General features: G+C 33.3%; 1 protein-coding gene across 6 annotated transcripts in view; it reads right to left on the bottom strand.

The window, feature by feature from the left end:
* The window catches only part of LOC132951138 (transcriptional enhancer factor TEF-1), an 80,371-nt gene that overhangs the window by 18,321 nt on the left and 34,684 nt on the right, over positions 1-27,366 (bottom strand). For all 6 annotated transcript variants that reach the window (XM_061022869.1, XM_061022864.1, XM_061022867.1 and 3 more), the window contains one exon: positions 2,272-2,577. In XM_061022869.1, the coding sequence (XP_060878852.1) occupies positions 2,272-2,577 (306 nt within the window). The remainder of the gene's footprint in view (positions 1-2,271; positions 2,578-27,366) is intronic.

Below are 27,366 nucleotides of genomic sequence, written 5' to 3'. Positions count from 1 at the left end.
CTGCAGCGGGTCTGCGTAAAGTTTAATAGTAAATCGATCGAGATAAACGCCAAGAGAGAACGAAATCGTTAAATTGAAATACACCGTCGACCACTCCAATGAATATTATATAGGTTCACCACGCATAAAAATCAGCGATGTTATGTTGAACCGACAAATAATTGTACACACAGGCTGATCCATTTAATTTACATTATTCACACTCATTTTATAAGACGATTTTTGTGTTTTTTTAAAACATATTTTTTTTACGAATTTGATTAATACCTATATATATACTTATAATATGTATTATACTATTATAGTACCTACACACAAATGTTAACAATTTAATCTGATTTTTTATCATATTTGTGGATTTTAAATGCTTTTCAATGATATCGCATAAATATTTCATCATAATCGGAAGCACATTAAGCACAATATAATTTTCAACAACTTTTGATTTAATTTTGTGTTTAATTTAATAGCCATTGAATAGAACTTTTTTTATATAAATTAATAATCGTGTAAATAGATTAGATGTACGGAGTAAAATGGAAAAAGGTATTACTAATTGCATTATACGTGCAATAAGTTGTGTACCAATATTACGTTCATTTAAATTTTAAATGTTTATTGTTAATCAAAAATTATTCGTTCATTATTCGATATTCATAGGTACATCTATAATTCAAAATATAATATTCTGTTCATACTAATTTATAAATTAAAAAAAAACTACTTGCAAATTTACCAAGGTATATAAAAACTTTTGAATTGTCGAATACATTAAAATTGACTTAGAAAGTTGGAAAATTAATGTATATAGCCAGTATGTAAGCATATATATTATACACACTAATTTGGTCATAAAATCTACGTTATGAAATTGCTGCACATAAGTATTCTATAGTAGGTATGTTTAGTATTTAATACTATTATAATTCTCGTACATTTTTCAATTCAACAGTTTAACAGTAAACCTAGCAGAAATATTACATAATTATATTATATTATAATATATTGTTTATCTAAATATAACACACAGTGTTGTATAGAATATTTTGTTACAATTATTGACATTTGACAGTATACTAATATTAAACATAATACAGAGGAAAAATGGGGATGAAAAATTAGATTTCCCGAGAACTAAAAATCGCTACGAATACCTATATGGTAATATAATACGTATATAGAATAGAATATTGTCACGTTAATATATGCAGTATACTATTCATACGATGAGAATAAGCATTCGCACAGGGTTGTCAGCGTTATGACTAGCTATACCAACTCTACCTATATGTCAACTTAATTTTTACCGCAATTTCTCGGGTGTTTATTGGGCGTTTATACGAATGTTACTATACAATTATACAGTTTATACATACTAAATTAACTGTTCATCATTTTTTCTCCGGTGTATAGGTACACATGTTTAATATAGTCATAATTAATTTACTGCGACAACACTGTTGAAATAATAGTATTATAATTATAATTAAGGATAACATTTATGTGTTTTGACAGAAGCACATTTTAATATTTTAAATTATAAAAACTTATTAATAGTAGGTAAGTAACTAAAAAAGTTTAAAAAAATTATATGGATACAACAACTAATAACTTTCTTACAAATCAAAATAAAAATCTTGCGACAAAACTCATATTATATTATTCTTTATAAAGTAATTAACAATAATGTAATCACAGTGTGTGAAATACGGAGAGGTTTATTGTTTATACTATATTACACGTGAGTTAGACAAAGAAAACATTTTTACTGATGCAGTGATGCACCCTCTTATAACGTTTGCTTTGGAAAAATTATACCAGTTATAAATTAAAATATATTTTATTTTGCCTCAGTATATATTAGTGGCTTCTATAATATATATTTTTACTTGTAGTATCATGATTCATAATTATTGTCAATTTGTAAATAATATCAATGATTATTTTAATTTTTGCAGACGTGATTTATTGCAATGATTATAATAATTGCATGATTATCATCTTATTCGGTCAAAACGTTTGGTCAGTTGTAAGAGTGCGGTTATTGATGAATATAATAATATAGTGGTTAAAAAATGTTACCACTTCGGGCCCTCCTGAGCTGTTGGAACTAAACTTTTGTCGATATAATATACTATAATTCTATATTTCTATCCAAACGACTGAGCCCTATGTATATATAATGACTATATTGTATCTGCAAGCACTTGTGCTGATGACGGTGATATTGTTATCGTAATTGATCAATATAAACATTATGCGATCACTCACCGTACATTTTACCCTCGTCGGACAGAATGATCTTCCGGCGCCCGCACGGCGGGTATATGGCCAGCGCTTCCTGGAAGCTCTGCTCGATGTCCGGGCTCCACACACCCTCCGCATCGGCCGCCGACAGTTCCTTGTCGTCATCGCAGTCGTCCACGTCCAGGCTGAGGTTGCTGCCCGCGTTCACGCCGGCCGCGCTGCGCATACCGTTGCCGCCGCCGTCCGGCCCGTCCGGGTTACCGCCGGCCGTGCCCCCGCCGGGCGTCCAAGGCGACGACACCGTACTACAGCTCGACACCACCGCAAAACCTGGAAAAAAAACAGAAAGGAAAACCGTCAGTATGTTAAGTATATATTTATAACGCAAATAATGTATTTATAATGCCTGTACACCTGAGTGGGGATGGGGAGGTGCGAGACTCAATATTCAGCCCCATAGCCACCATGCGTACCTATATGTGTTATTATATAGCAATATTTTAAAATTAAAGCAAACGACGTGCTTAACGGCTGATACCACGTATATTAAGCGTTTACAATTATTGCTCGAATCCGGATTTCTGTGTTTTGATATGCTGTAAAAACCGCCACGAGATCTCGTTTTAACGACGGTGGCGGTATATCTATACTTATAATATAAACGCTGCACACCGTCGAAACGAGCCGAATCGCAACGTATTTTATGTATATATTATTAAATAGGCATAACCGGTATGTACGCGAGTAAAATATTATTGAAATAATTATCGACAAAACGCCTGGAAAAAAACAAAATTAAAAATTACCGTTAAGCATATTATACAGGGTGATTCACCAAGCACGGTCGCCCACATTTGTTAATGGTTTTGTCAAAATTGTGATTTCTAAATTGTTTAATATTTTATTGTATTATATATTTTCAAATATTGAGTGTATCAGCTGTGGCGATATGAACTTCTTATTTTAAAACGAAAATCGCCATTTTATTTGTACATTGTTATTCAGATGACTTTAAAAAAGTGTTGATTTATATTTAAATCGCGGGGGAATGATGGGCATCTTTGGCGAATCACACTGTATAATATGATGTGCGCGAAACCATCGTCCGTATACATGAAGTGTTAATAATAATATATTACATTATTATTTTAGAAGGATTTTAATTGGAGGAATTCGGGCTGCCGCCGCTAGACGATTGTTATCGGGCCTAGGAAAGACGCGTGCGACGACTATACGCGTTGTTTTAGCAGGTCTTGTAGGTAAATTCATCGCTGCTCACGTACCTATTATATTATTAGCCGGTGACGGTTTGCGTTATATATAAGTATTATGTTATTTTTTTTTTCAGTGCTACCATAAACGTAAAATATGCCGCTGCCGGGTTTATCAAAATCCATCGCCAAATTTGGTGCATAATGGGTCAGAGACCATCGTAACAACATTACAGTAGTTGTCAACTACGTATAAACCCACTCACACTTCCACTCCCGAGTGTGCTCTTGTATTGGCAGTTATACTATGAAGTCGATTGAACGCACGAAATGTTTTTTTTGTTTTCCCGTATTCGCTCGTTATTGCCAATAATTTATTGTAATTGTTATGTGCCGCCGCCGCCGCGCCGTGCGGTTAAGCGCTATTCCGGCTTAACACGATAACCGTAGTCTATAATGGTATATAATAATATAATATGGCCGTTGTATATTATATAGGTAGCGGCGCGGTAATGACAATAATAATAACAACTTGACCCACATGTGATGACGACGGCGGCGACGCAGCGGCCGCGTGCACTGTACCTAACCTACTCCACGAGCGTATATATTATTATAACGTTTTCGAAGTAAAACACATCACGTAGGTACTTATACGCACTAACGGTAACAGTACAGTATTGTCCCTACATAATATTATTTCTTACGAGCGATTTACCGTGTTGCGGTCGCGAATGCGGTGTGTGAAATTAACACAAATCCGATTAAAACGCGTTTGTGCGGAGTTTCATAATCGAAAACAACGATATCGTTTTGGGACACGTATTGTTGTTAATTGTTATACAACGCGACGATATTATAATGCCCAAACTTTACAAGCGATTACGCGTGTCAGCATCGGCCGCACATTATAAATTATAATAATGTACGTCATATAATTATACATCGAGGGTTACTTAACTGCAGCGTGTTATATATAAAGAGTAAAAAATCCTATATACAGACACCGAAAACACCGTCTTCTATAATCGAAAATTTCGTACAATCTCTACGAGTTCGAACAATTTTATTTAACATGGTGATTTACCAATCATAATCACTCACAATATGTCCATAGACCGCAGGACCATCCTGTGGAGCTAAAAACTTATTTTTTAAATTTTTGTTTACTGGAAGATAAAAACAACCATTGATGTATCGATAAATAATCGAAATAAAGCGTGACTAAGTTAATTACCTATAACTAAAAGAATAAAATATACAATATAACATTGTGCTTAGTGTGTAGTAAGTACCTATAACATTCAGAAAATTTGTTATCTTTCCAACCCTATTATCTTCGGTGTACAAAGTTCCATAACTTAAAAACCTTTGATTGTAACAATCACCCACATGACTTAATGAAAGAAAAAAGTATGTATCGCTACAGGATGGCACTCATTGACTGGTATAAAAAATTCAAGTATTTCAAAATGTGTTGGTTGCAAAATATATACGGTTAAAAATTTCAAAAATCAAAATCTTGATAAATGCAAACGATAAAGTTGTGATGATGAGAATGATGGATGAATCACTCTGTATAACCTTCGGATAAACGTTTACAACTCGACGATGCTATAGTAATGTAATATTATGTACTAATTTCGGATTTAGTCGGGAACGTCGTAAAAAAAAATTACAATAATAAAACGTTTTAACGTTAAATATTAAACGTCCGCGTTTTAATGTAACGCGCGATGAACTTGATCGATTAAAACCGACATTGGGTGACGATATATACATAATATACTAAATGTAGGTAGGTAGTAGGTACTCGCTACACGTATATGTATGTATACGTTTTGAAATGATTCGTTCAAGTTTATTGACGCGTCATTATAATAGCGATGTAATTTGTGCAGCACAAACACGTCATTATATCATTGTCGTCGTGACGAAATTAAGAGCGAGTCACCAAAAGTCCGACGGTGTACAATAATAATTACTGAAATAGTGAAATATAATTACATATTATGTATGAAGTATGAACCTACCGATGTATATTGAAGACTATAATAATTATATGTCAATTAGTCAATTATTGTTGATTTATTCGAAACACATTTTATCTCTCTACAGTATAAAAATGTTCTGTATATTTTACCTTCCTCATAATATAGGTAGGTATACATAATGCCACAGCAAACAAAAAATAAATAAATAATAAATGCTATAAATTAAATACTTAAAACTCTCTATTTTCAAAAAAGTTTTGTATATTAATTTATTTTAAAATATTTTAAATTACAGATATTTAATTTCACGATGCAGAGGGGGAGGTGGGTCCCTTGGGATCCAGGGTGTCGGTGAGCGTAGAGAGCAAACGGTTTACTAAAAATAGTTTTTCCGATTATATTTGTACCTATATCAAAAGTAAACAGCTTTTTCCACAGTTTAGTTTTCCATGTAACCTATATAATATATTATTATGGTTTTGGTGACTATAACCACCCATATCATATCCATATCATAGGTGGATAATTTGTTCTTATTGACACCTACACGAAAACTCGAAACGAATCTGCAAATCCCTTAATATCGGGCCGCTATTCAATTAAATCTATTATAGCCATTCACCGCCGTTTCGCGCAATGCCATATCGTTAATGCATTTGTCACCGGTTAACAGTCGTCATTAGCGAAGCGGTGTACCTATATACATATTATTGTCCTGTCCGAACGTTTGAATAGATCGTACAGACAACTAATTAACGATCTGTATCAAAACGATGATTTCTATTGAATACATTGCATTTTGTAGAAATGTGCGCGCGACGGGATTCAAACATTGCTACAGCACCACAACTGGCTGGTAATTATTTTGTTATCCACAACCGCATCGTTTCGGATTTTCAAGTAAATTCTTATAACAATTATTATTACTATTATTATGTAATGATATGCCTTGATTTAATTACGTACGACTTAAAAATTAACATACTATTATTCAATTATACAGAGTGATTTCCCACAGCTAGCGTGTTCCCGGTACTTTTATCCTTTGATAATGCATTTATTGAAATTCAGGTTTTGAAATCAGGATGTTTTACATAATTAAAGGAGTGTACTGATATAATTTTTTTTTTATGATGAAAACCACCCTTTTTTTACTGTAACTCGTAAGTATAATGCAGATAAATAACCTTTAATAATGGTGTTACATGAAATATAAAATATGTGTAATTTGGTTATTAAATGTTAATCAATTCATAATACCTATAATAATTATATAATTCATCATAGCCATATTTTGAAAACCTATAAAATATTAACGAGGTTATATTAATATAACTATCCTTAGTAAATAAACTTAATAGAATATTTAGGGGGGCTAAGCCCTATTAGACCGCCACCCCCTGCGATTTGCGACTATGGAAACTCCTAGTTAAAATTTCGATTTAGATCATCGATATTTTCAAACCAATATTTGATTAACAATTTATGGTAAAAATTGTGGTTCTTATTCGAAAATATAGTCTTTTATTAAGCTTAACAATTCAACATTCAGAATTTTAATAAATGCATGATTAAAGGGGAATAAAAGGGCGGGAATATTAATGTAAATTAAAGTACGGCAATAATATTATTTGTTGTGTTCAAAATATAATAATTTGAGACATGTGCGTGACAAAAAAATTGTAAATAGGTAAAAATAAATCGGCACACAGCAAACAACAAGTATATTACTTTATTGCTCGAACGTGATGCAAAACGATTAAAAGAAACAATATTTTCGCATAGTGAACAAAATGAATTTGTTAATGACTGGGGGAGGCTTTTGTTATAAATCGCTGTAAATTGATATTAAATTAATATGTTTTTTTATGGGTAGAAACTATATAGAAATTACTATTAATTTAATATCATTAATTTTTCATAAGGCTGTAGATGTGGTAAGGTAACTAGGAAAGTTCGATAGTTGTATACGCTTAATGGCTTCGAGGAGTTAATAATAATTATTTACCAATATACTAATCGTAAAACGTTTACTCGATTGTGTTTAATGGCCATCATAAAGTATATAGGAAGAAACGGGCTAATTATTGATCACGGATTCGCTTACCACAGTATTATAGTTGTCGTTCACGCGGGCCTGACAATTTACGGAAATGAAAACTAAATAATATTATATATTTATATTTATATAGGTACTTTAAACAGATAATTCCCGCCGAGTAATTTTTTCTGTCATTTCGACAATAATGACTGTTTAAATGTTTGTGAACAAAATTCTTTGTTCGCAGTTGTTGTAGTAGGTTTTTTTTCTAAAACGTGAGCAACTATTGATTTTCACTGCAATATCCATCTACCAAATTGAGCCCGAACGACGTACAACAACAAAAACAATATACAGTTCCCATAATCCATTTATGTATAATATTTTATATACCGACGCAATAAGACAATAAATTAATAAACAATAATCGTTATTCATTATAATTTCTTATCATAATAATAAAAATATCATCAAAATAATAACAATTGGATTCGTCAGATTTTATAATTAAAGCCCCGACACCATCGTAAAGATAAATAGACTTACAGAATATCTAATATAATATTATACAGTAAACTCTCGTTATGTCGAAACTCAAGGGGAATAGAAAAAAGTTTGAGATATTGAGTTTATTGTAATGGTAATTATTTCAATGGGATTTCAATTGAGTTCAAGATTTCAAAAAATTCGAGATATCGACATAATAAGAATCTATACTGTATCATTTTTATTAGTAGTAGTAGTATTAGTAGTACATAATATATAAGCAGGTATGAAAAAACTTATATTTTAGCCTCTTTTAACCTCTATTAAAAATTCAAATATACGTAGATGCTGCGCGAGTCATAGCCGAAAAATGCATATATACAACCCAAAAATAAGACAGTCGTCGGTCGTCGCGTATTGCATTCAGACTTTAGACTTTTAGAGAATGCGTCAACGGCGGTGACGTGTAAATATGTGACGGATTAAACGAGCGTGCTTTTAACGCAGCGTAATCGGGCATTGACAGTGATCGGGAATTTTTGTCGGGCCGCATAGCGTATTTAGGGAAATCCGCCATACAGATTAGAGAAACAGACTGGTGGACATCGGAACGCCCGCCTCTGAATCAGAGGAAAACCCAACAAAAAACCACATAGGCCCGCGCTATATCTCGCCACGTACGGTCGGATACGCGTAAACCAAGTCAGCGGTTACATCAACGCTAATAATAATATTATGCATAGGTGGTATAGGCACGTTACGACATTATTGTATATTGTTTTCGTACGGCACGGCGAGAGATTATAATAACTACTAAATAGTAATGGGACTGCGGGACATGATGCTTAGGTATGTCATACATTATAATATACAGTACCAATACACAGTAGTATGATACACCAAACACAAATGAGGCTTCGATAAGCCACCGACGCGCGGAAAAAATGTTTCGCTGTCAGAAATCACGAATATTTGTACACATTTAAGGTCACATGACATATTGTACTAATCCACTGTCTCCGTATTCCGCTTAGGCCGTGTGGTTAACCCGTTACCACAATATATATACTAAATAGTTTAAAATATTCAACTACTCCACCGTGGGTTAGGTAGTTGTTAATGACTATAGTGAAATCTATACAATATTCTTTAATTTGGAGAATAACCAGAAAATTATGAACCACATACATCACACGGTTCCATGGAATACATACGCTGATAGTGTAATAACTAATAACTAATAGCACCTTTAGGGCTTAGGGCACGGACGTTCCATTGAAATAACTGGGGGTGCTCGCCTATTTTTTTTTCAGTGACCTAGTCTTATGATCAAGGACTAAACGTTGAACAAATTCACAACCCCCTCCACCAATAAATAAAAGCTTTTTAATTTGTACTGTACATATTATAATAATATTGATATTATGTATCAGCATACAATTTTCATAAATTATGAAGGTACTGATTTAAAACTATAGGAGTGCTAAGCACACTAAAAGCCACATAAACAATTGCGCTTATGGTTGGGACACTTCTATCATTTACAAGTTTTTTGGTTATTATAGAAAATCTAAATACAAAATTGTATCTCGCATATTACATACTTAAGGGTTTTTGTTTGATTAGTACATATTACTCATTATTAGCTTTTTTTAAACTAATCTGAAAAAAAATAGAGCTCACAAAAATGTGGTTAAAAAATTAAAAGACTATGATATACGAACATATATAATGCTTATAATATGTTTATTTTTAACACATTGCGTAGTGCTGGTGCACATTTATTTAAGTACCTATCAGATGACATTGATATAATAAGAAAAATAAGAAACATCAATAATAATTATATGTACATATAAAACTAAAATTTAAATAATTAAGCCAAACTTCTTTTAGTGCACAATATATTTTTATGTTTTTTAGTTTCAAGTCCCTCTATAATCCTATGTAAAATTATTATTATTAAATTTAAATTTGTTGTCGTCGTTGTACTCGGGCACCACCGTCAAAATTACAATGTATTATTACTTATATTATTATTATGTTGTTATATATTTATAATATTATTATTTTCATCATCATCAGCCGTTTACCTGAATAAAACACAATAATGGAAAAAAAAAGTGTCGTAACGTCTTGTCACTGATCTATATACGCATACCATCCCCCGTACGGCCGTACTATACGATTATGCTATTATACGTAATGTATATAATAATTATTATTATACCTATAGTTATGAGAAGTCGGAGGCGCGACGTATTATTATTATGTTCGCGGGAGCAATTGGTCTGATTTTTTATTTGTTAGCACCGAACGGCACACACAAAATAATAACAATAATAATAATAAAAATAATCTACACTAATATTACGGCTATCGGTTTTCGTTATGTACGTACGTCGTACACCGCCGCAAATGCATTATATTATTATTATTATTATTATTATTATTACACGCCGGGGATAGTTTCGTAAGTAGACTAGAAAGATCCAAGGTCGGCGTCGGCCCGTTTTGCTTTCACCACGCGTTTTCAAGGTCCTCCTAGAGAGCACTGCAACTGTACGATGTACATTACCGCGGCCACCACATCTATTATAATATTATATATTATAATATATATATATATACATAAGTAGTACCTAAGTACTCATTATTATTATTATTATCATCGTTATAATAATATGACGCAGACTGCATCACTAACGCCGCCCGTACACCCCTCCACTTCTTTGATGCAGCACAACTCCCGTGCAGTCACGACGTTATACGGTATAATGCCTATAATATTATTATAACGTAATTTCTCATTGCTACCATATTGCACACGCCACCGGCGCCGCAGCAGTCGGAAAACCATTGAACGCAATATGATATAGTTTTGGCGAGGAGATTTGTTTCTCCCCTCGCACGCACGTCGCTACAACTCGACTACGATCGATCATAGCCCGCGATTTTCGACGATATAACCGCCCCCCGATCGAACTTTTTGTCCTCGATCCACCGACAAAACGATAAGGGACGCAGAATCACTGTACACCATACAATATATAATATAACATATCCGGGGGATGATGGTCCGGCGGCGAAACTATATCGAAACGCGTAATGTAATATGATAATAATTAATATTTCGTCGTACGCGTAATACAATATATTATGATTATATATACGAGAAGACGAGCATCGGCAGCACGGACCTGTCCCCGCGAATTTAACACAACAATGTGTTCATAATAATAATAGCGATAATATACGCGGGGCGAGGTGGCGGTCGTCGGGAGACCTCCGTTTATAATAATAATAATAATAAGAGAGGAGACAAAAACACGGCGACAGCGACGGCGCATCGGCTGCAGAGCAGTTAAAGCCACGGCACGGTGGGAGGAGACTTTCCGGCGACGGCACTATTATACACCCGATGCCGATCGCCTACCCTATAATGCACGCACACACTCGCGCGGTCGTGTTACTAACAACTATGTGTACGGCGGCGGCTAGGGTAATAATAATAATAATAATTATTATTATTATTATCGCGTTATAAACTACACACACACTCACACAATCCAACGGTTAAGTACACGACGACGACGAAACGATCGGTGGAGGTATGGTGGTAGAGGATATAGCGTGTGCGGGCGTGTTATGAATTGAATATCGCAACGCGCGCGTATAATATAACGGCCGCCACCGCACCGCCGCGACGCCGGTCCGTGGAATTTATGGGCATTTGGGTTCGCGGAATTCGCCAGTTTCCAAAGGGGTTTAATGACACGCGAGCGAACACACACACACACACACACACCAAAGGTATACGCACGACCGAGGGGTACAGGCGAGGGGAAGGTATACGAATAATCCATAATTTACACGGGTTATTGTTTCCCGGTGCAGGGACCGCCGCCGGCTTACAAAAACTCGTGTTAATTAACGCAATACAGAGTTTTTATATAATATTATTATACGTTTAATATACGCGCGCGAGGGTGTGTGCGTGAGTGGTTTATGCTGACGGATTCATCCCCCCCCAACCCACAGCTGTCGTCACGCGCCTTTACCGACACGACTTTCGTATCGCGCACCGCCCCGCTGTTCGCAATCCTGTCGCCATCGTCATCGGACTTAGGTACTGATCGGTGGGGGGGGGGGGGTGAACCTCCTAACCTACCTCAGACTGTAACGACGAGCATACTATAAAGCGAGTAGGTATATATAGTTATAAAACGTATATCGCGCGATGATTCTCGCAAGTGAAATCGAGAGATACGATCGTAATTCGTAACGATACACGAAATTATTTTTTCAAACGAGAATAAAATGTATTTTACTGCTGAGTGATTCGCCAAGCACGCGCACCCCCAATCTCTTGCTAAATAATATTGAATTTATTCAAATTCTGATTTTTGAAATTTATATGCAAGTTACTTATAAGGTCGTATTTTCAATAGTTGGATTCTTCATAGCATTTAAAGAGTGTCTACACAAACGTATGTTTATAAAAGGCCGACTTGTTTACTGTAAATCGTTAAGCAGATGATTTTTTTTTAAATATAATAAATAATAAAGTATCTGAATCAAATTTAGAACGAGTATTTTTGAGTTATTAAGCTTCATGGACTACCCGAGTATACGGATGATAATATGTCTACGATAAAAAAGATGTTATGATGATTTGAAAATTATAGTAATTAATATTAATATATTAGTATTTTATATTTGTAAAATTGCCAGAGTATAATAAATACTAGACTAAATATCGTATAAATTTTATTAATTTATGTTGAACCATAGAGAATTAATAATAATAATTATTATCTTATTTTACGCCCCGCAGGCAAATAATTACTATAGGTAGGTAGTATAGTAATCTTTAGTAAGTACACAAACTCTGCAGAAACTACTCATTTGAGTTTTGATTTAGATGCATTAAAATTATCCAATAAAAATATGCTTTACAATTTACAGTAATAAAGGATGATTCTCATAGAAAAAAGAGTTTGCATCGCTAAAGGACATTCCTTAAATTATATAAAAATCTATAAATAATTGATAATATGGTGTTTAAGCACACTTAAAAATTTCTAAAATCAGAATTTAAGTAAATTCGTTAAAGGGTAAAAAGGGGGTGAGCATACTTGGCGGGCCATCGTGGTTATACACAAACCATGTACGCAGAGAAGGAATTTACAACGACCAATAGTATTATATTCATGCAACATATTTTAATGAGCCGCAGCGGCCGTGGATAAATTTGTTGCGGTTTTGAGTAATGGAATATATTATTATTATTATATTATTAAAAATGCACACGCGTTCTTTCCTTTAAGGCGATGTTATTTTATTATTATTACTTTTTTACCTATTACATTAAATTATTATTCAATGACGTATAACCTTCAAAGCCATGTATTATAGTATATTAAACTACAACTTATTGCTGGTAATTTTTTTACACAAAAAAATTACACACTGACGTCAAATAATAAATCGGAATACGCTTTGCTTATCAACATTCGAACAACTTAAGCATTTTATTTTTTTTTTAATCATTTATGCTGCAGAAAGCACCCAATAACACACCCGGATAATGATATTTATACCTAATGAATAAAACGACATTTAAAATATTAAATTACGCGTTCAATAACATGTACACCATTTTGTATTGTTTGCAAAGAATACCGCTGACTGGGGCTGACTACATACATATTATTTATAATAATTTCATAATCGTTATTAACATAATAATATGATATACAAAATAAAATTGTAATATAAAAATTAATTTCAAAATATTAACGTCGAATTGGAGTAACAATACGTAATTCTTCATATTAATATAGGTGTTAAATAAAAAGTTATTTCATCATAAATATTAAACGTTCATTAAAAGTATTAAAGAAGAAAACATTTTATTTTAACAAATGAACATTTTTTATTAAAATATATTTTTAAAACGAAAAAAAAATCCATCAGGTCATAAAATAATGGTAGAAGATAATTCCCGGAAGCTGAACATATATATTTAATTTTATTTATGGAGAATTATGCACGATGTAAAATTATATACAAAATATAAACGCAAGTTTCGATAAACTCCAGACTAAAATCGAGTTCAATTCGTAGAAATTGTGTTTTCAAATCATAAAAACATCGATATCAAATTTAATTATTTTATAACTAAAAGTTAATTCCAGGAATGAAAACGTGTTGTGTTTCAGAAACTTTATGTATAACTATGCATTGTTGTTAACAAAGTAAGTACTTATATTATATTAAAATTAACTATCATTATTTCATAAGAATACTACAGTTTGTAAATTTAAATTTGTTTTCATTATCTAAGATTACTTACGTTTAATAAGTTAAATTACAGGATCTGTGTTCTTTTAGCATATCATACTATATAATATGATTTAATTTATGCATCAAAACTCGGTAATAATGAAATCCTAAACTTAAAATTGATACATATATTTTATTAATTTATCCATCGACAAAATAAAACGTAAATAAAGTAATAATGTATATTAAATAAAAAAAAATAAAAAAAAAAATTTTAAAAACACACTTTTCCATAAAAACATTTAAAAAAAAATTTTAAAAATTGCACTAAAAAGACAAAAATAATTCTCTGTACTTAAAAATAATGAAAAATTTATTGATGAAAAATTTAAAAGTGTGTGGTGCTCATACACTTGACATATATTCCCAGTCACTATCTTATAAACATGATTGAACAAAGAAGTGTATGTGAGACTTTCCTTGGCTTTTAAATTTTTCATCAGTAAATTTTTCATTATTTTGCTCTTATACTTGACATATACTGCCAGTCACTATCTTATAAACAGGATTGAACAAAGAAGTGTATGTGAGACTTAGCTCGGCTTTTAATGTTTTGTATGATGCACCACACACTTTTAAATTTTTCATCAATAAATTTTTCATTATTTTTAAGTACAGAGAATTATTTTTGTCTTTTTAGTGCAATTTTTAAAATTTTTTTTTAAATGTTTTTATGGAAAAGTGTGTTTTTAAAATTTTTTTTTTTATTTTTTATTTTCTACTTTTTAGTTGAAAGTAAATATTTTTATTAAACGTTTAAGAAATATGTTAAGCTCCGTAAGAGGTTGCGGTTTTTTTTGGGGAAGAGAGAAAGTTCAATATCTGCGAGAGATATTACGGCGACGTCGTGGGGACAATCCTTTTTTTTTTTTTTGGTCCATGTCCCAAAATGACAACGGATTATTGTATTGTCATCCAAGACCAAGGTCTATACCAATTTTCAGAATTTTTCATCTTCAAAAAGTGCCTCAAATCGAGCGCGCAAGATTTGATCACAGACAGACGTGAAACCAAACTTAAGAAAAGTGTTAAAAAGTATAGGTATCTATGTAGGTATACTGCTTTTTTTTAATTCATGAGAATGCCAATTTTCGAGGGCGCAGTTTTATTATTTTTAAACATTTAAATTATAAATATTTCAAATAATTTTAGAGAAAGGAGCTTTAAAATTAAAACCAAAAGACAAAAGGTAAGTTTATAATGGTGATCATTTTAATAATAATTATAATACAAAGAGTAGTATAACCCTTTGAAAAAAAATTAATAAAAATATTAACAGATAGTCATTCAATATATATAACATTCTATAATATTAGGTACATTTACACTGAATCGTTACTATCATTATAATCGAAGTTTAATACGTGGTAGTAACTGTGTATAAGATGCATCTTATTAAAAAAAAAAAAAAAAAAAATGTATTGACGAATTAGAAAAAGTATAATATCAGTATATCAAGTGACTAGCGGTCAGTAATATTAAAATAATAATAATAATAAAAATATTATAATGTATGGGATTAATTCGAAGAAAGTTAATAAAAATGCTGAACTATCGATGGACTATACAATATATTGACACGTATTTTGTCATATGGCGATTACAAGATCTTTAAACTTTAAACAGACTTTAAACATACGATAGTCGTTACGGCGTATAGGATTCCAGGAATCACGCACTATGAATCAAAACCGTGGTTGTTACCCAAGTATAATATTATTATACAGTTACTTCGCCACGAAGAAATCAGACTGAGTCAATAGACAATAATAATAATATAATCGTATATTATGTATAGACGAGTCGGCGGTGCATAGTCGTTTTCCATTACTATACATTGTTATAATAATATGATATTATACGATGTGCGGGGAAATTTAGTGTGTATCTTACACAGCTTCCCGACGAAAACCCAACCGACGTCGAAACGGCGCGCGCGCGCACGCGACGGTTTAAAAATAATATCTGATCAAAACTTGGCCGGCGTCCCATTTGCACCGCGTGCTGCGGTTGTGTAGAAAAGGCAACTTTGAATATAGTGTACAACGCGCACACCGGTGGAGACGGGTTGAAATATTATAAACACAGTTACTATAATATAATATTATATTATATTATATATAGCGAAGCATTTTATTTTATTTTCTTTTGTCCGTCACCACAGTCGCGGCCCACGCGACGTCCAACGCCTACAATCAAGACAACGACGACAACAACATCGGGGCAAACAAACAAACAAACACAAAAAAAAACCCACTATTATTACTTTATTATTACTATTATAATAATCTCTAAGGGAGGCGAACCCTTTTTTTGTGGGCGCACCTATGCATCCATTGTCCGCGCGTCTCGGAAACGGACGATGAGAAGAAAAGGAGATTTTGACAAACATACTGCACGACGCGTACGACCTACCTCTATACCTATATGGCTATATTCTATAATATATATAATATAATATTTAGGTACTATAATACATTATGTACCTATACTGACCATTGACCAATTGTGCTAATGATAATTTCCATTTAATTGAACGCGAGTTAATAATATATAAAACGGACGGCCATATATGGCGCGCCTTAACGACCTGCAGCACACGTTATTACTAATCCGAATAAACAGAAACGGATAAATGTCCGAAAGAAATTATAACAATATGTTTTAAAACTAGTCCGATCGAGTAAGGGAAAGAGTATAGTATAGTAATATACTATGTTATACAGAGCGATTCAATGACCATGCCCCTTTCCTTTAACAATGAATTTATTCGAGTTAACTTTTTTTGAAATTTTAAGTATACGATTTTCAGTTTTTTTATTTTTTATACCATTTAAGAAGTGTAGACTTATTTTTCCAAATTCTCTCACCCACCCTTAGCAAATTACTTTTAATGAAGCCGATGATGTATCCAAATTTAAATTTGAACGAAGGGTTGTTGAGATAATTCAGTAGTCTTCAAATTAATATTATAGGTCCGTGAAATAGAATAGAAGACCATGAATTATGATGATTTGAAAATAATTTAATATAAATCTATCAACATTTTATAATTTGTAAAAATTGGCAGAGTGCCAATAGTAAAATATAGAATCACTCTGTATCTTGTATTTATAGGATATAATATTATTTAATTATTATATCGTGTTTAGACAAGAGTTTAAAAAAATGGAGAGGAAATCGTGTTTTGAGGTCGGGGCAAAACGATAATAATATTATATAATATATTATATACGTGTTATATTTAATTTATGTAATTCGAAACAAATTCGCGGTGAGCGTCGATCGTCGTATGAGCAAATGTGAAATGGACAACGATGATGATAATAATAATGATTATCTTTAGAGCGTACTTCTCTAACATTTATAAATAAATATAATATAATAATATTTAGGCCCACTGCCTACACGTAACACGTTACTATATGGGCGTACTCAAGCAACTTTTGTAGGTAATGTACTTAAATTGTTTACCTAACACCACGGTATACCACGGTATAGTAGATAAATTAAAATTATTAAATATATTAGGTACAGAATAAAGAAAATCTCTCTATGAGGGTTGTTATTACAAAGAAATGTGAATAATGAATATAGAACACAATATATTGAACGGGCGTCCTAAATGTTGATTTTCGGAGGTGCCAGGGCGACTGCGATTTATTACAAACTATTTATTATTATTATCATCTCGGTTTTAAAAACTGCGTACATGTACCTAAAATATTAAAGCCAACAGAACAACAGTCAACAATAGATTTATGCTTTAAAAATTAATCAACTAATATCAACTAATTGTTTTAGATTCTGAGCGGAGCGATGAATGTATTGATTTTACAATGATGTGTTTTTTTTGTTTTTTTTTTTATTTTTGTTTCTGCCATCACCTTTTGAGATTATAAAAATGCTTCAATTTTATTCAACAGCATCGTTTCTGGTAGAAAAGAGAATCTAGTTGGTACTTTGAGGGGTCAAGAGTAAAAAATTTTCAAAAGCTTCTAGAAAACCAAACAAAAAATTAAGGAAAAACCGGGATTTTTACGCAAAACCAGTTTTTGAACAAAATCGATGTTGTTCTAGTGTAACTCTAAAAAAAATAACCGAATATAGATGACATTTTCAAAAAAATTTTATATTTGCTATTTCTATGCACTTAACGATTTTTGAAATATTGCTACTTTTTTGAGCTATTTATAACTATTTACTTATAAAATCTAAAAATTAGTAAGTACCTACCTACACATTATGACAATTTGTTGAGTTAAAAACTATTAATTTGCGTTGTGCTTGCATCGAAACCTCATAGTGTGAAATATACTAATTCAAACCTTAAACAAAATATAAAAGTAGGTGGTAATGTTTTCAAAAGTTATTCATAAAGTTCAAATATAATTTAAAATTTGTCGAAGGTAGCTTGGATGTAAATTTTAAACTTTTGCTACCTATTATAAAAGTTTGAAATTGTAATACCTCCGCATCGTGTATAAAACTAAAATGTGCAAGCGAGTACATGGCAATAATTATTTCAGGCACACGAGAACAAATTGTATCGATTAATAATATTATATTGCAGGTACATATCAAAGATATGACTGGAAATGTACAGTTACGTTTCATAAATAATGACGAGGGTTAAACAAGCATCGTTTCGAACATATTTAATATAATAATATATATTAATATATTATATACACGGCAACTGAAAAAACTTTATGATGTAATATTTGACGCACTTATCGAGAGCCAAAAACGAACAATATCTATATTGCGAACGGATATTGATATAAAATAAACGATAAATGAATGTTTAAATATAGTAATTAATAATATTATGTGATTGCCACACGTGCGTAAATATATATTTAAATGTTTTAAATCGATATCATACTTGGAGCGTATACGCCGCCGTAAGTACCTATATTTATTATTGGTATACAATTCGTAAAACTCCGTACTTATATAATATAAGATGATGTGTATAATAAGTCATAAGTCATAACCATTATGTGCAATACAGAATTGTACCCTGTCACCTGATGCCCAGCTGATGTATATAAGTTATATGAATAAGTGCTTAGTATATAAACTAGTGGGAATTAAAGTCGTTCGGATACAAGAGTAGGCGTGTTGCGTGAGTTTGTGTTGTACGTATACGCTTTGCCTTGAATGAAAAGTTCTAAAATCACCGAAAGGAATGATAATAAAAATATAAAACTTACACAAAATTATAATGGCCTGGCTAAAAAGACGGAGGAAAAAACGACACGACTATACGTGATGACGCCATGAATGAACGGCGAAGGCGGCGAATGAAAATAGTTTCGGCAGAAAAGTCGTCACTCCCGGAGGATCGGAGCCAAAGACGAGGAGAACGTGTGCCAAATTGTATAATTAACTTGACCAGCGGGAAGACGCAGCAGCAGACCCACTGCGTGTATTACACACATAACACACACACACAGACACGCACGCACATATTATATGTATATATAATGTATAATATATGTATCATGAGTATACGTTCGTCTCGGGGAGACCCAAAGATATTACAATAATTGTTTTTGGCACTTGAAAAAAAAGCGTGCGTTAACGAAATAAAAAAACCTATTTCAGAGCTGAAAAAAAATGTTCTATACGTATGAAACGCGACACGTTAAAGACCATTAATCATACGAGAAACCTTGAAAAATATGAGTGTTTCGAGTAAAAAACAAGTGAGAATATTACATTTACAATATATCAAAGTGATCAAACTGAATACTAGGTAGGTATACAGAAAAATGATACGCGAGCGCGGTATATTTCTGCGATACAATAATTATCATTATAATTGCATGTACCCGTTATCATAACTTTTGAAACAGAAAATATAAACATGAATATATTATAATATTACATATCAAGTGACGCGTTAATAATAATAATCGAATTTCAACGGATTGACACATTCTAACCAGAGAATTCGACATATAACAAAATTAAATATATTACGAACGTGCAGATTCAAATTAACATTATTTTACCGTTTGGGGGTTGCCTAGCAGTCTTTTTCCTACAAAAAATCGCCGTTAAGGACAATATTGTATGGGCGATAATCATCTGAAATTATAAAGGGTAAACACTGCAAACGCGAGTGGTTGTTCTTTCCAATAATAATCAAAATAAATTGTCAAAATTATACGATTTTTGACGGATGGAGAGAATGGAACTGGTTAGAAATGTAATACTATATAATATTATATACAATATTATAATATGTACGTCCAGGGGCGGATTTAGGGAGGGTGCTTGGGGTGATTGATATACTGGTTTACTGTGATTTCGCCGGCAGCATATTTCGTGCACAGGTATCACCAACATTAAGTATCTTTATACTCCATTGTGTATCTTAATTAATAAGTATATGTCGAACTGTTTATGTACTACATCCAAAACAAAATGCACATTGCAAGACTGATTTTCCACAATAACTATTAAGTACCTTATAGGACTATTATATACGCAAACTAGCACCCACCATAAAAAAATTATAGATCCATCCCTGTGTACGTCACATTATAGTTGTACGCGAGTTGAAATTAATATTATTGTATGCGTTTTAAAATTATGTGTAATACTTATGGAGTATTGGCCACCATTACCATCACCGCCCCCGCGTCTGTCGTCGTCAGAGCACATATATTACAGATACATTTCTAACAAGGACCGAAAATTATGACAACAACGCAGTAACAATATGATAATAATGATAATGTATGTATTATGTTTACAACGAAGAAGACAAGATACTATAAGTGACAAAAGCTTTCAACCGCAGTAGATTTTTTGCCGAAGGTGCTGAGAGCGTGCGCTGCAGGTACCTACGAGAATAAGAAACGTCTAAGCATATATATTATTATAATCTCTCACAGGTCCCAAGTCCCTCGCGATTCGCGCGACCTACATAATAATCGCTATTAATACCTAAATTGGTGGTTCTCTGGCATCCTGATTTGCATACGATTACAACACAACTACATTATAACATATATATATATAATAATATATGCCTATAGCTGCTACTACCGCTCTACGCCGCCGCCGTTCGAATTTATCGAAACCAGTGCGTGCGCCGGAGACACCGCTTCGGAATATAATGCGTAAAATTTACATAATGTGTGTTGTATACATGTATATTATAATAGATTATACATATATTTATACGGTTACGCCCCGCGGAGAACCAGCCAAAGCTACACGGTCTCTTGGATTCGTGCCGCCTTCCTCTCACGGACCGTTATATGTACGGTGCCGCGGCGATCCGACCACCACCGCTGGCACAGTTTTAATAAACAAACACATAAAACGACGTTCGCAACAAGTTCAACATACACTTAGATATTATATATATGTGTGTGTACACAAGGGGGAAGACTCGAACTATGTGCCTGTGTGTTTATCGAGTTTAATTTCCGGAACAATACAAATAAATAATTTATTTTGAAATAATGTTTTGCCATCGTATTCGGAAGTGAAATTACTGTTGATGTCGAGAATTAAATTCGTAATTTTGTAATCTTTTTACGAGTACGTATATTATTTATTATATTCTATCCTGTTGTAATACGACACGCGTTAATCGTATCATATTATTAGACTAAAAAATAAAGCCCCGCCAAAGTCGAAAACACCACGATATCTACAGGTACACCACCAGAGTACGACTCTATTATGCGATAAATGTAAGTAAAAACACATAAGACCGAATGCGTTTTGAGACGAATTTAATATAGACAAACGATATTATATAATGGACAGACCTGCAGCTTTACCGGCAGATTACAATAAAATTGAAATTATATTTTATTCTGATAATTATTATATAATATATATTAACATATTATTACCTGTGCTATTTTATCTGCGCAACTACGTTTACTGAAATACATACAAGTAGCACGTCGTGCGCAATAGAAAGGAAAACTTCACGATACAATATAGTATAATACACTATACGCTACTTACTGCTTACTGACCCACATATATTATTTATTTAATTTTATTGCATTTTAATTGAAATCGTACAACTAAATATTATGCACTGGGCGTCTGGGCGATTGTAAATTCTACCGATTGTACCTTTTTTGTATGTACATTCCACTGGTACGAATCATTTACCTGTACAAAACATGTAAATACCAAAACTAGGTACTAACTTTTGCCCATAAAATAAACATAAACTCCGCTGATATTATTTTTTTTTGAAATACTTAAAAATGTGTAATTCATAATATCACATTATGATTACAGATCAATATATTTTGTCGATAATATTTTCGTATTTATCATTTTTTTATTACAAGTAGGTACTAATATACTATACATATATAAATATATTATCTTAAACGTAATAGCAAGCATGAATCACTCTGTATATACAGCGTTTAAAGACAACCACGCCTCATACATTAACCTAACTTCGCTGGCAATAGCACATTTACATGATTTGTACACACACACACACATGCATAATGTACTTGCAGACACATAATAGCCATTCATTCTGTATGCGGTACGTCTATTCTTCCGTTCGTAATATTTTGTACATATTAAGTGTGTAGAGACGGGGGAGGTGCATTTTGAAGTCGTAGATTTGAATACGATTGTACGCATAAGAACGGTGACGGCTGGCCAGGAGACAAGCGACTGAACCCGCAACGGCGTGTAAACAAGATAATATCCTATCCTAGAAACGCTAAAAAAAATGATAACAATAATAGTAATTGTTTCCTCTCGATAACGTCCCTCTGTATATGCACACACATGCGATATATCCGTTGGGCAACAACAATGATAAACAAGCTGCAGTCCCGCTGACGATGATGTTCGTCAAACCAGTTTATCCACTATTCACTCAAGATAATAATAATACTATTATACACTTATTATTCTTTCCCTATAGTGCCCTAGCTATAGAGACACCGCCAACGATGAGACAGACTTGCATACGACCGACTGCAGCGGTTATAACAGCAACAATAGTACCTATAACAATATTATACCCCTTTCCTAGTCTCTACGCACGCACAATCTATGTCAGTACGAGGTATCGTACTACGTTATCGTAAGGTCGGCGCGGAAAATCGTTGAAAACCCGAGTACGTTACCGAAAAATATTTAAAATGAAACCGTGCTGGCTTTTAATAATTATACTTAGATCAGTAGCTGAATTCAGCAGTCCATCAATCTAATCACGCATTAGTTACGATTACTCGACGTGATTGAACGGTCGGTCGACAACGGGATGAAAAGTAATACACACGACACTCGATATTATATTATTATACATGTTAACAACCCCGGGGAGCAGCGAGCTCATCGAGACTGTATTCGTACGGACTGTCGTCAACTCTTCGTCGTCGTCATCGTTTGTGTGTGTGTGTGTGTGTGTGTGGATGTGTTGTCCCGGGATCGTGAGAAAGCAAAAGGACATTATACGTATATATTTTAATTTACGTTTCGTTGTCGCGTGTGTGAGTGTGTATACGAGAGACACGAGTGTGTGTGTAAAATACGAAATGTAGGCGGTGTACAGGTGTCGTCCGGAACGAAAACCGGTTTGGCGTCCACAATGGATCGGCGGTGTTTTTTTTTTTTTTTACAGGTAACTTGTAGGTAACTCGCGACGTTGCCACATGTACCGGTCGCAGTCACTGCCGCGGCCGCCGCCACACCATGTCCCTTGGTCAGATGAACCGTATATAGAATATAGATACGAATATATGATAATAATAATAATTATTATTATTATTACTATCGTAGTAAATCGTCGTACACATATTATACAAAATCCGTTTTGACACACACGCACACACTATTTTATATTTTATATACCTGAGAGCGGCACGACAATTGGACGGGGTGAAAAACGGTCTCTTGTTTACATGATCGTAAAAACGTTCCCCATTCATTCGGACGGACGCCGAGGCGCGGCGGCGGCATCGAGCAAATCACCGAAAATGTTTACCATGCTATATACATGTTACTGTTTAATAATAATAATATGTAGTTTACTGTTTTGTACATCACTATTCACTACACTCCACTACAACGCGATACGCAATATAATGTACAATGCAGGACGTCACAATAATAATATGCGTATTTCAAAATGCCTGGAAATTGTACCAAAATCGACTTGTTGGTGCGGGGGTGGTGGAGGAGGTTACCGTATTCCAGGAAATGACGAATACGGATAATGAAACGTGATGTGAAGCACCCCTCTCACCGTATATTTACCAGATTCGATCGCGTTTCACGCTGTATTATATTACGTTACCTTTCAAATCCCATAATATCGTATAGAAGGACGCGTTCCACGAAACAAAATAATCAGACTTCAACTGCAGTAACTATATTAATCCAGAACGATTAAAGTACATTCTCGTTCACATCAAATATTATATTATGTATTTGCAAAATAGAACGTTTCGACAATATGCACCATAACTGCATCGCTGCAGTTTATAGTTTACGAAAACATTTTAAACTCATGTTAAAGCAATAATTCTGTAAATATATATTACTATAAATTTCGAAAAAGAAACTAACTTGTAACGATTACACTTAATCAGAAAACACGATAATTGGCAAAACGATATAGTTAAGAGTGGAAACCACTCTTTGTGCGGATTTTGAACTGCACAACGTGAGTATACGTAATATTTTAAATCGCTGTACATTATATTTTTTCGTCGAGTGTAAAAAAACGTATATATAACCTATATATAATATTGTTTTTATTCTTCCGACGAAAAGCACCTGTTTTACTAAAAAGACCACGTTGAAGACTTTTCGACGACAATGATCGGTCACTATTTTTTTGTTATGAACTACTAACCTAACCTATACCATATGCACTACCACATTACCACCCTCTACTTATGGGTGTTAAATTGTATTTATGAGTTTGCTTTTATTTCATTCACGTGAATAGAATTATAATCAATCATCAATAATAAAAATATAGTGACCTGAAACAGCTTTGCCCGTGGCGGTGCATTGTTGAGCTCATCGGAACGGAAAACGGTTATCGTTAGAATACAAGTGGCGGACGTGGCTATAATTATATTATACAGCATGAATTCGGATTTCGAGACGATTTTCGTTACCCCGCGCACCGAAGACATTTTAATATAGAAATAGGGACGGCGCTAAGCCGATATCAATGGACAACAACGCGTCGTGATGTGTATGTGTGTGTACATTATACATTTATCGTATCGTTATAGTATATAAGGCCACCCCATTGAACACGCCCGTTCCGAGAAATACATCTTCTCTGTGTATAAAATGTAAAAATGAGTGTGCGTGCGTTCGAGATCGTATACCTATATGGGCGACTCTATACCGGTGTGATTCATCGTGCGCACCTGCACCTCCGCCGACCATGCCTCGGCACCGTCTCATCATATTATATACGTGTAATATATTATAAACTCATAACCTTACGATGACGGGTCCGACGGGGCTCCTCCGAACCGAGACACGTTCACGACGACGACAACGTGATATATAAACGGCCGCCGTATGTCGAAAGACCGAAAATATAATAATATAATATGTAAGTACGTGTATTTCAAAAATACGCGGGCGATCATTGTTGACCAACATAAAATGTTACCATATACAATAATAGTATAATAGCTGCGCAATCCAAAATCCGCAGCTACAGCCTACGCCGGCGAACGTTCGATTTGTGTGCGGGGAAAAGAAAATTATTGGTAATCGAAAAATTTTATCCTGCACGTGATGCGATAACCGTATCGTTTTCGATTTAAAATTAATAACACGTTTTCGACCCTGCACAGCAGCACAGGAACACGCATGCACACCCTACACCCCGTCGCTGTATAATATTATATTATATGCGGTGTCTTTAAAAATTACATTCGACCGCATTCCGACGAAGAAAAAATTCCGTATAGGCATAATGTATATTGTGTAATATTAATATTATATATTTAATATTTATATACCTACACATCATAATATGGCAACGACGTCGACGTGATGCTGCAGTGCAGTAAACGCTATAAAGTAATTATTATTTGATGAAAACAACAAGTTCTCGAAAAAAAAAAATGGAAAGAACCTCGCATATGGATATTATAATAATGATTTATTATTTATATTATTATTATATAGGTGTACAGTACGAAAATGTTTATTACGGAACGGTATGTGCACACATACTTCAAAATAAAAAAAAATAAAAAAATAAAAACAAATATCCAAAAGTTGAATTCGTTTGTTGTATACCTACCTACGACAAATATAATATTATATGGCGATAATGTGTGTAACACAACGGTCGTTTTTTTTTCGTTAAACGTTATTTTCTAAAAAAAAAAAAAGTAAAAACAAATTTTTCCTTGTTAATGTTATGCGAATGTATCCGAAATTGTTTGAAATTTGAAAAATAATAAACTTTTAACTCGAAAAACAAATAAAAATTCAAACACCGTACCGCCGTGACGTGTACACACACACACACACACACACACACACACATACCGTTCGTATATATAATAATATATTATATTTCGCAGTGTACGATTGTAAACATGTAATATGCAAACGCAGAGGTAGGACTATGAATCATCACGGGATTCGATAAATCTCAATCTCAATTCTCAAACTGTGTTTAATCTTTTGCATTCCGCATTTCACGTAAACATTAAAATACAGGATATTGTAATATCATATACCTACGTGTATATACGGTTCTTACGTCCGCAACAGAATGCAGACTGACCAGAGATCCAAAGTATAGTAGGTACCTACCATCGTGATAATAATTTTGACGATTTCCCAGCTGTAACGCAGATTAAAACAATGGCCTTACGTGCAATCAATAATATGTCTGTCTTTACATTTAGGTCGGTCCCTCATATTATTATAATATAATAATCGAGGCAGAAATATCATAACGCGTTACAGAACACATTAAACACCTACACAATTATTTCACGATGCTTATTATCATTACCTATGTAAC

This window comes from Metopolophium dirhodum, chromosome 8 (genome assembly GCF_019925205.1).
Source record: "Metopolophium dirhodum isolate CAU chromosome 8, ASM1992520v1, whole genome shotgun sequence".
NCBI classification, from domain to species: domain Eukaryota; kingdom Metazoa; phylum Arthropoda; class Insecta; order Hemiptera; family Aphididae; genus Metopolophium; species Metopolophium dirhodum.
The sequence above is the reverse complement of the archived record's forward strand: the minus strand, read 5'-3'. Positions and strand labels throughout refer to the sequence as shown.